The sequence below is a fragment of the Melanostigma gelatinosum genome (assembly GCF_949748355.1).
Source record: "Melanostigma gelatinosum genome assembly, chromosome: 18".
Taxonomy (NCBI): Eukaryota; Metazoa; Chordata; class Actinopteri; order Perciformes; family Zoarcidae; genus Melanostigma; species Melanostigma gelatinosum.
This window is the reverse complement of record NC_136651.1, coordinates 8,346,624-8,360,855: the sequence shown is the minus strand read 5'-3', so window position 1 is coordinate 8,360,855 and position 14,232 is coordinate 8,346,624. Positions and strand designations below refer to the sequence as shown.

The 14,232-nt window shown below is 42.3% G+C and overlaps 1 protein-coding gene across 1 annotated transcript; it reads right to left on the bottom strand.

Annotated features, from left to right (window-relative positions):
• Positions 1 to 2,464: 2,464 nt before the first annotated feature.
• Positions 2,465 to 12,880, bottom strand: slc45a2 (solute carrier family 45 member 2). Its single transcript, XM_079289047.1, has 7 exons — positions 12,178 to 12,880; positions 10,176 to 10,352; positions 7,187 to 7,554; positions 5,943 to 6,086; positions 4,819 to 4,942; positions 3,991 to 4,196; positions 2,465 to 2,753 (listed from the first exon to the last, which is right to left on the bottom strand). The coding sequence occupies exons 1-7, from the start codon at positions 12,638 to 12,640 to the stop codon at positions 2,532 to 2,534; spliced, it is 1,704 nt and encodes a 567-aa protein (XP_079145173.1). The 5' UTR covers positions 12,641 to 12,880; the 3' UTR covers positions 2,465 to 2,531.
• Between the last annotated feature and the right edge of the window lie 1,352 nt (positions 12,881 to 14,232).

Here is a 14,232-nt window from a genome sequence, read left to right as displayed (position 1 = left end):
TTTGTTCAACACTCTCGTGGTTGTCAATGAGGATGAACAATGTCTGCACACAATGATGCACAGATTTTAAATGTGGGGGAAAGGGAGAGCACTGGTGAATCTGATGAATTGGTGGACTTAGAAAAAGTTGGACTGATGCATATGAATAGGGTATGAGTCGTACATTTATATGAACACCTCTGCATATTCTTGAGAGGTATAATATGTGGTCTCATTACTGTGTCACGGGGTGTGGTGGGGGACTCAAAGGCAGACCAGACCAGAGTGAAGCAGGTATTTAATGAAATGTGAAAACAGAACAGAAAACGTACAGGAACATAACAGGGAATCCACGGACGAGACAAGAGACGAGGGGGGATATCCAGCAGGATTAATAGAAAGGTCAGGATTCAATTCAGGTCTAGATTCAGTACAGTCTTATTTAAATAAATAATCTAATGAAACTCATTTGGTTGATTTCCCCATATTTCTCCTGCTGCTGACTATGGTTTGTGTATGTGTGTGTGTGTGTGTGTGTGTGTGTGTGTGGGTGTGCGTGCATATATCTGACAGCGATAAGACTGCAGGAGTCTGGCAAACCCACATATTACAATCAACACCCTGAGACAATTACCAAACAATTTTTCAATTAAGCAGCTAAGCAAAGGGTATCATTGCGTGTTCATACGCCCATGCAAATCTAGTGTAATTATAAGTAATTGTCAAGTTGCATTGGTACCTCAGAATGATTAAATCACGATCCCACACACGCAAATCAGTTTACGCTCACACAGTCAGCATTTCATCTGTTTGTAAAATCCCCTTTGAGGGGAAGAAAATGACATGAATCAAATATAATTTTTTAATAACATCTATCTCAATTGATCTCCCGGGGGAGCTGGAGAGCCTTTGATGTGTTTTGGATGTCTAGGGTTTTTGCTGTGCATCAGAAATTGTTTTTTCAATACATTTTCTTTGATTACTTTCTTGAAAATTCTTTCTCCCTCATTGAAAAATGAGTGGGTCAAGACAATGAACCCCAAGTTGCTCCCAATGGGCAGGCAAGCGACCTTGCATGGCAGTTCCACCACTAATGGTGTATGAATGAGAGGGAAATTGTAAAGGTTTTTAGTTTTGTCCAGTAAGGTAGAAACGCGCTTGATAAATGCAGTCCATTTTCCATTTGAAAATAGATTTGAGAGTGCCTGAGACACAGCCATGAACACCGAACACCTGTGAAATGTTGGCAAAAATAATAATGGTGGCTTCACACGCAGCACTTTTCTTATAGTTGTCAATGTATTAAAATAAGTGGATAACAAGACAAGAAGAAGTAAAGCTCCGACAACTGAGCCTCTTTACAAAACCATGTTTTTCACCATGGTATATGGTAAATGGACTGTCCTTTTACAGCGCTTTTCCAGGCTTCCTACCACTCAAAGCACTTTTACACAACATGTAATTCACCCATACACACCCATTCATACACTAATGGCAGTGCTGCAAGGTGCCACCTGCCCATTAGGACTGTCAAAGTGTCATACCATTCATACACCGCAGGCACACATGTGTCTTTCCCAAGGACACATCGGCATGGACTAGCGGAGCCAATGATCGAACCGCCGATCGTCTGATTGAAGGACGACCCACTCTACCAGACTGTGACTGTTCCACAGACACCCCCCAATTTGTCGTCCCCGAACCTAAAATCCAGTGAAAAAACTCATTCAACGGTTTGTAGGATATCTTACAAAAAGTAACTCCTCATTTTTTGTGCGTTTTCCTACGAAAGCCAGCTACTGCTCATTGTTATTATTAGTCATATTACTATTACTATTACCAATACTGCTTTTATTATCATTGTTCTACTGTCACTACTGCCGTTATTTTTAGTAGTCGCAATTTTTCCATCATTATTCTGCTTAATACTCTCATTATATGAATGATTTATGTCATAAGCATTGAATTATGTTGTTCATTCTGTACACATTTCCCTGTGCCGATGTGAGGGTCCCAAGACAGAGGATGTCTTATGTGTACAGATTGTAAAGGCCTCTGAGGCAAATTAACAGATTAACATCACTACGGAAGGGCTGTTACTGAAAACAGCTACGTGAGAAATTTTCAACTTTGACTTCCATTTCACATAAGGAACGGGGATTTCCGGTGGGTTAGGGGTAGAAAAAGAGTCAAGGAAGGCATCAATCTTCTCATCTAACTCTCAGCAAGACGGCAAATAAGCGTGTGTTGTTTCTGCTTTTAGGTTTACTTTGTAACATCTGCCTCTTGGGACTACAGATGAAAAATGGCCTCTTGGCTAACTCTGGCACATTTACAGCAATGCTTTTATTAATTAATGAAATAAATATTAACTATCTGGCCTCCTGTGCCACACCATACTGGAAAAACACCCATTTCTGTGCCACCTCAAGGTGAAAACTGTCCCATTGGTCAAATTAATGGAATCACAAGAATCAAAGACATGTTGACGATATAATAAAGAATCTGTATTTAGTAACACAATACCATGAAATACTTTTACATAAGCAGAATTAGTCCACATTTCTGATATAGAGGGCGATGAAGATGCAGCCGAACAGGGACACGGTCGAGGCCGAAAGCACCACCACGATTACACTTCCTGCCATGTTGACCAGAGCTCCTAGACCCGCACCGACAATGATCTGAGCCAGTTGGACCATGCAGGTGAGGGCGGCACAGTCCACCCCGGAGCCTCGCTGACTTACAACGCTTCCTCGCAGCTTCAGCTGTTCCTGAGGGAGGAGGAGGGGGGGGGGGGGAAGAGAGCAATATTTGATGTAATTTCTGTATTAACAAAAATGCTCAGTGCAGAACGCAATCAATAGGTAAAAAAGAATTAGCTCCGGGAAATACCAAGAGACCATCTCATATATATTATGTTTAGTATCTGTATTTTTATGATGAATAACGCTCTCCTCGGGCACCTCAGCCACATGCTGTTACATTTCATCACCAGCTCCCCTGGTTCAACTTAATGAGGTATTGACTCAGCATGCCGGGACACATCAAAACAAACGGAAATATTTTTTTTTCTTCGAGCAATTGATTTTTTTAAAAGCTACAGGGAAGATGTTGTATGTTCTGATTTATTTATGAGTCTGCACTTGTTTGGATGTTAGTTGTCAGATATGATGTTCTGAATGGGAATAATTTGTAAACTCGTTCATTAAGCAGAATCAAAAGTTATGTTTTGTTTAATTATAGAGTCCGCTTTCATTGCTTATTGATACTAAGTGCATTTTCCTGGGGTAATAAAGTAACTTGAATTAAACTGGCATTAAACCAATTTTACACCTGACGGTCATTCACAACGACTCAACTGAATAAAGTCTTTTGCATGAGCTTCCAGAGTAATCTCAGTTTTGATTTGAGGCTCAACTGAAAGTGAGAATATCACCAGACAGGGTAACTAAAAGTATCTCTTTCATTTTATCCTTTCTGTCTGGCCAACTTTATGGAATTAAAATACTAATAAATACACGCCACTCAGTCATTTCAACACATATCAAACCTAAAAACACAAAATGGGGTTTTCACACCCAAATAAGTTAGGATGCTCATTAGTTTTCAATGACTCACAATTATTTTCTATTATCGATTAATCTGCAGATTCTTTTCTCGATGACTTGTTTTGTCTATAAAATTGTGAAACATGTCTGTTGGCACTCATTGCTGGTGAACAGTTAAAAGAACTCATACTGCAAACTGAAGAAGGCTGAGCCGAAGGAAAAACATTCTGACATTGAAAACTGAATAAAAGGAACACCATTGTCTGTGTCCCCAAAAAAAGAACAAAAGCCCTCTGCCTCCTCTCTCCCTGCCTCATTGAAACAGACCAAACAGATCTACAGGTGACGCCATTACCCTCAACCTCCACGGTGCCCAATCCCATCAGGACCAGGACCATCATTTTCCTCGACTCAAATGCACCTCAACCCTGAAAAAGCATTCCTTCTGTCAGCTTAGTACCTGTTCTTGCCGCTGGTACTCGGCCATCAGGTTGAATGGGATGGTGTAGAGCGTGCTGGACATGACCCCGAATACGGTGCAGAGGATGAGCGTGGCGATGGTGTTGGGGAAGAGGCCAATCAGGCTGGTGCCCATGCCGAATACAAAGTAGCCCACGAAGTATAATCCCTTCAGGCCGATGTACGGGAGGAGGACACGCTGCACGTCTGAAAACACACAAACGTCATCAATGAGGAAAGTAGTTTTACTTGAGAATCACAGCAAACCCACATGTTTGGACTCGGTGACAACTGCTTTGTCTTTTATGCCGGTAAAAGATAAAGTTGATAAAAACATTATGAAACCCTCCACAGTGTGCATTCGATTTGTTAAAGTTGACTGGACATGTCATAGGACGGGCTACCTTTCGTGTCAGAGCTGCAATGCTAAGAGAAAACAACAAACTTTATTTTATTTAATTTATCAGCACCCTGACTACGGTAAATTGAACCAATTTCACACTCAGAGGCGCAGTGATGCCAGTGCTTTGTTATTTGGCTGAACTTTGCTTTGCATGAAGCACATTATGTCCCTCCCTTTCACACTTAATTGCTAATTTACAAGACTACTGCTACTCCAGCACACCTGCTTTGTGGATTTGAATGAAACATCAGCTGGGGGAACATGTGTCCCAAACAGAATATGAGGCGGTAATTATTCACTCCTACCTGCTTCCCTGCACAACCTTGTTGAGTTGCTATTCATGACATGGTGACTCGAATGAATGCTGGCTGCTGTTAAATAAACACACACACACACACACACACACACAAGCTTTCAGGTACTCACAGGAGTAGAGAGCAGAGGACACAGCATTAATACACAGTCCCCAGCAGCCTACTTCTACACCTCTCTCATATGTGGCGTAGGCTGTGGAGTTATGGTCTGCATAAGGATTTCCATTGTACACAATCTGCAATACAAATAGAGAAATAATTAGACAATGAGCGTGTTACAATGCAGTCAAAGCACACAGCTTCACTGATATAGATATCAATATGTTGGCCACCCTCGTTCATTTGGGCTTTCATCTTTTCTTTCCGTTCAACACTCAACAGGAAGCCACTGACTCCACATTTGTCATCCCGGATGATGAAGCCTGCAGTTTTAGATGACATGCTGGTGTATCGGGTGTCAATGAATGTGAAGAATTCATCTTTATTCCACATGTCAACCGGAGATTACACACAAGAGGCTACTCCCCCTCCTTCACCCACCCCCCCCCCCCCCCCCACACACACACACAAACACACAAACAGGGATTAATGGAGCTTCAACGTAAAAACATATTGCAGCTTGTTCTTTTTCAACTCTGTTGTTAGTCTAACTTTGTCGGCTTGCCTCGTTTGACAGTCCTGACAGTTTAAAAAAAAAAAAACATATTCAGCATAGTGATATAAAACAGAGAATAATTGGCATTTCCGCTTTAAATATGACTTAAATGATTAACGAATTAACGATACTGACATGTAACATCATCTTACAGGCTTTAGAAAAACATGTTTTTTTAAAGTGTACAAATTATACTCGAGAGGAATAGTTCTACATTTAGAAAAAAAACACTTTTATGCTTTTATGCTGCGAGTTTCATCACAAGACTGATATTACTCTCATTTGTAGGATGAATGTGACGCTGTGGCCAAGTGATGCTCAGCTTTGCGAGCCAGAGAAATACTGTGCAACAATCACAGCCCAAGGTCACATTTTGATTTTGTCTTATTTTGTGGAGCCAACAGTTAAAAACCCAACAATATTCACTTCATATAAAATAGAAAAAAGCATAAAATCCTCACATTTGAGAAGCTGGAACAAGCAAATATTTAGCATTTCCGTCAGAAAAATGACTCAAACAATGAATCAAAAATAAGCCACACCTGAACGGTGATCACATGTGTGGTATTCAAAATCATTACCTGTCCCATGAAGTCTGTGAAGAAGAGCATGTTGCAGAGGAAAGCCGTCCATCCCAGCAGGTGACTGACACACAGGTAGCGGTAGTGGTCTGGCATGTTGATGATGGTCTTCATCATCGACCTGAATGTCATCCTCTTCTGGGCCTGCACATACACACAAACGCCACAGACATCAGCTCCAACAGCAACAACACTGACAGGATTGGAACACAGATTTTCCTCTCGTAGCACTTATTACTCTCCCGGTATGTTATTAGTGGTACTTAAATTGGACATTTTATGTTGCACGGGACATATTTACCAAACTGCATATCATCGCCACGAGATTGTTTGAATATTTGCCCTGCAGATCATGCTCCTGTTAACCATTTGATCCTGATCCCCCCCCTCGACAATATCGATTTATGAATATTCTTGTGACGGATTGGCTGAGTGGTGGCGCGAGAACACACAGAGGCCTCAGTACGTTTCGTTTGTAGTTGAAACCAGACAAACAAGCAGGTCAGGCAGGTTTTGTCAAGTCGCAGTTAACATCCATGTCTGTCCAAAATGTCATTATTAGACATCTGTGTGAAATCGTCATGTTTGCATATAATATCTTGAGTTATGATATTATACCTTGACCTTTTGACCACCAAAATCGAATCACTTCAATCTTGATTTCAGGCGGACGTTTGTGCCAAATTTGAAGAAATCCCCTCCAGTTGTTCCTGAGATATAAGAATGGACCGTACGTACATACGGACAGACGGACGGACAACCCAAAAACATAATACCGCCAGACACAGCTGCCTAAAAATGAAAAATCTAAACTACAAAAAAAAAAAAAAAAAAAAAACCTTGCTTTTAAACAGGAAGCTTGTCCTAACTAGAAACGAAGCTAATTAAGAAACTCACTTCTGTGTTAAACCAGGCAGTCGTCTTTGTTGTCCTAACATATACATGTTAACAATATAAGCTGTATAGAGTGCTTTGAAAAGAACATCGTCGGTGAAGGCTCGGTAGGAACCATATGTGCTCATCTTATAATATTGGCAACTGCACTTTCTTGTTAACAAAACATGTCACTGCCACTTCGCTTTTTGATAGAAGCTGCATTAAGACCCCATTACAAGTCCTCTTTCTCTAAACTACAATATTAAAGTCTCCCTTTGACCATGAGCACGGATAAATTCAATTTGTATTCCAAATCATCTTACCACGTGTATCTACACGTGCATCCTCGGAGACTGTATGTCACATACCTCCTTGTTTGGCTGCTTGGCACTGGAGGTCACTGAGTTGGCCTCTCCGAGAGCAGAGAAGGACCGAGGCCTGAGGTCTGGGACGGACGCAGGGACGGCAGGTGAGACGGGCTCTTTAGCCAGCCCTCCGTAACCATTGCTGTGGGAGCCCAGTAGGCGGAGGGCACTGGAAGGTGAAGGGTCAGAGGCAAACGGGTCCTTGCCCAGAGGCTGCTCTGGAATACTGAAGAGGTGCACAGTGAGGAAGATGCCCCATGTGAATGCTGAGAAGAAGAAGATGACTTGGTACTCGGAGCCCAGCACCTGACCCAACACAGAGTGACCCCAGTCCATAGCTCCAACCAGGTAGCCGAACGCACCGCCCAGACCTGGAAGACACAGCGGCAAAGGCTAAAACACTGGAGGCAGAGTTTACCAAGGAATAGATACTGCACACCCTCAGAACTCTTCCTTTAAGTCTCTTTCAGAGAGTGAGATTTTAGAGCTTTTTGTTGAAGACCAGCAGCCTGCTGAGGCTACAAACAACAACAATGAAATACTGTAGAAATGTGTATTATTAGAAAAGTCACTCTCTTAACACTGTATGCTGACGAGAATCGATGTGATTATGTGTGCAGCAAAAATATTAGTGTTGAGCACCTCTTTAAAATGACACGGGTACTTAAAACCTGCTTGAATTATTTCAGCGTGTCTCTTACTTTTAGGTTTGATGATACAGTAGCTTAGGTTGTGCGTGCATAAAAAAGAATATTATTAAGAATTAAAAGCTATTATGGGTCCTTCTCTGACTTTCAGCTTTGACTTTTGTCGTAGCTGTTGTTGAAATAGTACTATGCATTGAGAAAGGTAACACTTATATACTCAGATGTACAGTATATATACTGGACATACAGCACTGGAAAAACTGTAAAAGAAAAGAATAAAGATAGTGTCAACCTTTCATTTTCACTGGTACACACACACAAATGGACAAATAAGTATCAAAAAGGAAAAGTGAACAAATGACATTGTGTATTGTCACACTGCTGCACAGTTCATGTAATTGCTGCACAATTAGGAAATGATATGTGCTGACATGGAGCACATATCCACACTGAATAATGAACACCACATTTGTATGAAGGAGGAGATTCTCATAAATTATCACTGCAGAAAGACAAGGCTACAAACTGTAGACAATATGATTCAAATTCAATGTCCAGGCAGTGGATCGAGTGAATATCATTTTAGCATGTTTGCCACTAAGATGAAGGCTCACCAACTGTGGTGTTAAATACCATATCTCTCTCTGTGCCTTTCACGAGCAACACAGCCTTCTAGTTTTACTGAAAATAGGACATATAAATGATGAGAGCTTCAAGAAAGGTGAGCGGCAGAATGGACAGAAAACCCTCACTGAATCTGCACCACTTTTGACTCACGATTTGAGTCAATGATGGTTAAAAATAATAGGTCTCCTGAGATGGAGGCTATTTCTCTGCATCATAAAAACTGGCAGGCAAAGTCATAACCACCTCGGTCACGCTTCATTTATGTCTTAAAAGACTGGAACATTGTTGTCGGTGTGCTGCATTGAGCACTCTTCTCTCATTCAATGTCCTTCTCCCTTTTCCTTCTCTGTCATCAACGTCACCTCAAGTCTGTATCTTTCTGCCCCTGCAGTAACTCGCATTGCAGCACAGTGCAGCAGACCACACAGAGACATGACAGGGGCTCAACTGTGGACGGTTTCAAAGATATACACGGAGAGAGTGAAGACGAGAGGGGAGGAGAATTAATATGAGCAAGGTGCAATTTGATGTAAATAGGCTACGAGGTATAAATTACAACTTACTTCACATTACACACGCTCAAATCGCTTTGCAGGGCATTGTGGGATTCCAGGCCACAACACAAAAACATACAAAAACAAAATGTTGGAGAAAGGGCAGGTTGCTTATTTTAGACTTGGTTTGCAAATGTATAACTTACTACTGTATAACTTACGACCAACATTGTCATTCACGGGCCCACACGGCTAACGTGGCTAAAAATGAATTGTGTTCATGTGTCCAGGTTTATATACCTGTTGCTGTACTAAATAAGCAAGTAAGTAAGTAAGTACGGTACATGACTCACAGAGAAACACACAACAGCTCTCTCCCTCCTCCTCAAACCTCACATACCAGAGGTGGAAGGGGCATCTAAAGAGTCATGTGCCTGGCTTCTGTCTCTCTCAGCCCAGACCCATGACTGCAGCACATGACTGTAGCTCAGGGCTGGATTACTGCCTGACTAGCAGGCTCACACCACCCGGTGCCTGCTGACAGCTGAACGCACCAGTGACGCTGAAAACATCCTCTTGCCTTGCAGGGTATGAAGAATATTTGCTTGAGCCTGTATATTTTTTCGACTCGTTTGGAACATATTTTACAAGGTTATGGTGGTTTACAGAAGGGGTTTGAAAGTGAAATCATACCTAAATATCTTATTTACTACATACGTTAATAAAGCAAGCAATCTTCCGCTGTGTAACCCTAAGATGCGCATCGTTAAATCACCCAAATTAAAGAGACAGCTGTTGATTCGCTGGTCCTGCCAAACTCTCTGTGTGTGTTTCTCCAGGATGTGACAAATGCAACTGCAGCCTTGTTTACCCTTCAGAGAACAAAATATTGTTGACCTGAAGGTGAAAAGCAGAGAAAGGGGAGTTGTGATTTAAATAGTGAGAAAGTCTTATTACACTTATCAAAAGACAAACATCCAACGTCTTACTGAACATGCAGACCACTCAGCCACATCGTTCATTGAAATGTTCATATCTCCTTCAGTATAGTGCCATCATGACAAACTCACATTCATGGCCATTCATTCAAAGCACGTCCATCAAGATGCAAGTGGGAAAACAGCCAAAGAGAAAATATTTATGACAGAAATAAGCATAATATATAAAAAAAAAGCAAGTGCGACAACAGTGTGTGTGTTTTCTGTGCTTGTCTGTGTTACACACCTGTGAGTAGAGCATGGTAGTGCAGACCTCTTTCCTTGTCTTGATGTGAACACACATCAAACAGGTAGGCCTTGATGGGCCCGTCGATGAAGTCTGCAGCGAAGTCAAACAGCACGACTCCAAACATCACCACCACGATGGCCCATATGCTCCTCAATGACCTGTCGCTGACTAGTGCTGCAAAACAGAACGGAATAATCACACATCGGGCACTGCAGTCAATGATGGAGCTGTCAAATTTGCATGTTTATTTCTGGCAAGTATAGAGGATAAAGTCACAGGAGAAAAAATTCAGCACACAGCACAATGAAAGGCACTTAGAGTTGGCAGAAAAAAATGAAATCTGACAATTTCAATTAGAAACCTGGCTATTATACCATAAAGGCCGGGGTTATTTTGTTCTCTTACAAAAGGAACAATGAGGCTAAAAATATATCATGCATACTTTGAACATAATGGAGTTGATTCTTTTGTGATTTAAGTAAGAGATAATGAGTGTGTTTAGAACAAAAACAATATAAAAGTCTGTTAATAGATGCACCATGGACAGCAATATCATGGAGTTTCATCAATAGATCATTACACTGAGCTGACCTTTCTGTATGATACAAAAAGAGAAATTCTGAGAAATACACATTGTGTTGCTATTTCACCTGTTTAATTCCGCTGTTTCAGTGTAACAGAGATCTCTCAAACTTTACATGGTCACTGTTTTTACATTGTTTTGGATATTTCCTAAAATGTGCAGCAAATGTTTTGTAGCCTACAATTCATTGTCCTGTCCGATGAATACTCTCATCGACATCCAATCAAAAGGAATAATTGAGGTATTGAGGATGATTTATTTCAAGAACAATACAGCGGCGCTGTGACTCTCAGCAGTGAATCTGTTCATGTGGCTGCAAAGGTCACGGATTCTTTTGGGAAGAGAACTTCTCGTGATGCTTTTGGGAAGAGAACTTCTCGTGATGCTTTTGGGAAGAGAACTTCTCGTGATGCTGCCTGCCGGATCCTCAGAAAACAGGGTCGTGTTGTTTGAATGTTATCAGTTGTTTCCTACTTCAAAGCTAAATGTGCAGTGTGATTTTCCTCATCATCCGGCCCATCAGCCCAGTCACACATTTCACTTCAGTCACAAGTTTAAAGTGTGAGCAGTCAATTCAGGCCCTTCTAGCTCAAACACATAAAATGAAGGGAGGTGAACCTATAGGTACTGAGCTACCGGAATGAAAGTGGAATCTCATTCTTCATTTGCTCATCCTCAAGTTGTGCAAGGCACGGTTTGCTACAGTTAAAAAGTCTGTATAGAATCCACTATACCAATGGTAGTTTAGCTAGAGATTGACCTATATGCACGTGTTAAGGTCCTGCGACTAGACTGCTGACCTGACATATTTGAAACTCTGCAGGGTGCCTGCAACATGGTCATCAATCCTCAATCCTAATCCATTCAGAGCAATATGTAGCACTCCTCCCACAGAAAAGTTTGCCATACCATTGCATCGGTATCTCGCTTCGTTGGCCCAACATCTCATGCTTATAATTCCCCCCCCCCCTAACCACAGAAAACAAAGTATGAGCATAAGAGACATCTGAGGACATTATTCCCACCAGTTAAATCTCTGTTTTTTTCTTGATGGATGTGTCTCTTTTTAGAGAGGACACACTGCCAATTTGACGCCTGAGCCTGTAAAATTCTAAGTGACAGTAAAAGTTATAACCAAGTAACCAGTGTGAGGATCATCTAATTAGATCATAAAACCTCATGTGTTTGCCTTGCATTCGTTGAGGTTTACAAGATAAATCAATGATTCTTCCAAGCGTAAGCAGAATAGAAGGAGATCAAGGCGATGTCAGAGTTCAACAGTACGCTCTACACTCTTTCATGTTTCTTAGATGTAAAGAACTGGTTATTAATTCTCTTTTATTTCCTCTGAATCAAAGGCGTAGTCATGAACTCACTTTCTGATATGACAAGAGTAAAACTACATCTCTTTCTCACCTGAGATGACAGCATCTCCGTTGAGGAACAGGGTGATTCCCAGCAGCATGAGTACGCCCAGGGCCAGGATGTAAGGTCTCCGTCTGCCCCACGACGAACGGCAGTAGTCGCTGGCCGAGCCGATGATGGGCTGCAGCAGAAAGCCCAGGATGGGGCTGATCAGCCACACCAAGCTGTACAGGCTGCGGGGCAGGCCCACGCTCAGGAGTACAGGTGTAACGAATGCTGCCTCCACAGCGTAGCAGAATTCCCTTCCAAACATGACCATTGCATGGAGGATGAGGCGGCCTCGCGAGCGCCTGGGGGGCTCCACGGCTCCGAACACGGTGCTATCCCCACTGTCCGTGTAGTTCTCTTTGGAGCCAGTGTAGTCTGTTGGGTACAGAGAAGTGCTGATGTGTTTGCCAGGCTCCGGGAGCCAAGGCTGGGGCCTCACAGACTGGTCCTCCGATAAAAGGGTCATGGTTGAGAGAAGGGAAGGAAGGTAGAAGGAGAAAGGGAGAAGGAGAGCGAGAAGGATACGAGGAGATAAGAGGATCGGGGGAAACGAGACAAAGAGTATGGTAGTGTCTCTCTCAGTCTGCCAGGTGATGGATAAATGGCCAGATGCCCAGTCCTTGCACTGGAGCTCAGCTTGAGCTAATCCTCCTCTCTACTGCATAGCTGAGCAATGAGTCCAAGAGCCACACAGCTTTACTTTACATGTGAAGGTCTGCCTCCTGGTCCGAGCACAGCAGAGTGGCACTCATTGAACAACACGGGGAGAAGGGAGGAGAGAAAGAAGTGGGTGTATTTAGGGGATTACTCAATGTTTCAAGTGCTGTAAAGACCCAGGGCAATTCATGTGAGTTTCTGTGAGGAATTGCATGTGTGTGTGTGTGTGTGTGTGTGTGTGTGTGTGTGTGGGTGGGTGGTAAAGAGGGTCCTTTATTCCGTTGTTTCAACAATAAAGATGTTCATGTTCCCACTAGGATGAACTCTGATCACGTTTAATTATCGAGCGCCATTATCAGGTCAAAACACCTGCAAAACTAATGAGATCCCCACCAGCCTCAGCTTTACTTTGTGTTTAGTCCTAACTAACAAATGCTAGCATACTGATAGTGAGCATGATAAACATTATACCTGCTAAACATCAGAATGCTGGCGTTGTTGTTTTGAGCATGGTAGCATGCTGATGTTGGTGTTTATTACAAAGCACAGCTGGACTGAAACACACCCTCAGAGAGCTGGTAGCATAGCTGTATACTCTTAGTCTTCTTTAAAGGGTTTGGATAATAGTTATAAAAGGGTATTTCATAATGTGTGTGACTGTCTATATGTGTGTTTGAATACTTGTTCTTCTTTCTCATGTGGTTTGTGAAAGGAATCTCAGTCTTGCATAGATCCGACTCCTGAGGGCGCCGGGAAAGACGAGCAATCCACATCAATGAATTCAATTATTTTGGAATCAGAGACGTGAGATCATACAAAGAACCAAAATGAAGCAACAAATAATGTGTTGCTGTAAAATATTCTTTCTTTGACTAACTATAAGAAATAGTTAAAGAGTTAAGTCCACAATATTCATTCATATTTATTTGTACAGCAGGTTTAATTGTACAGCAGGTTGAATTTGTAGGACTTTCTGCTCTCGGGCTGAGCTGAAGCCATAAGGGTGACATGATGCTTTGACCTTAACTCAGAATTCAGGAAGACATTTTTGACATTCACTCTTCGCCGTGAATTTCATCCTCGTCCAAACTGCTCGTTATCAAAGACGGATCCCTTGGGAGATCAGTTTACGGGCAGGTGTTAAATACCTTTCTTTCCAGTGTGGCGACTTATTTTTATCTTGCAGTGGTGTGGTCCCATTCTGCTGATGTCAGGATCCCTGTCAGCCCAGACACCTCCCATGGCCACACAGCTGCAGCTACTTCAGCTAATCACCTCCTGCAGCCTGACACACCAGACTCAGGTCCCACTAACGATTCCCCTGACACTATATAAACTCTGGTCCTGCAGTCTGCGGTTGTCAGGTCATGCCGTCTTTCACTCGCTTCAACCCCGTGGCGT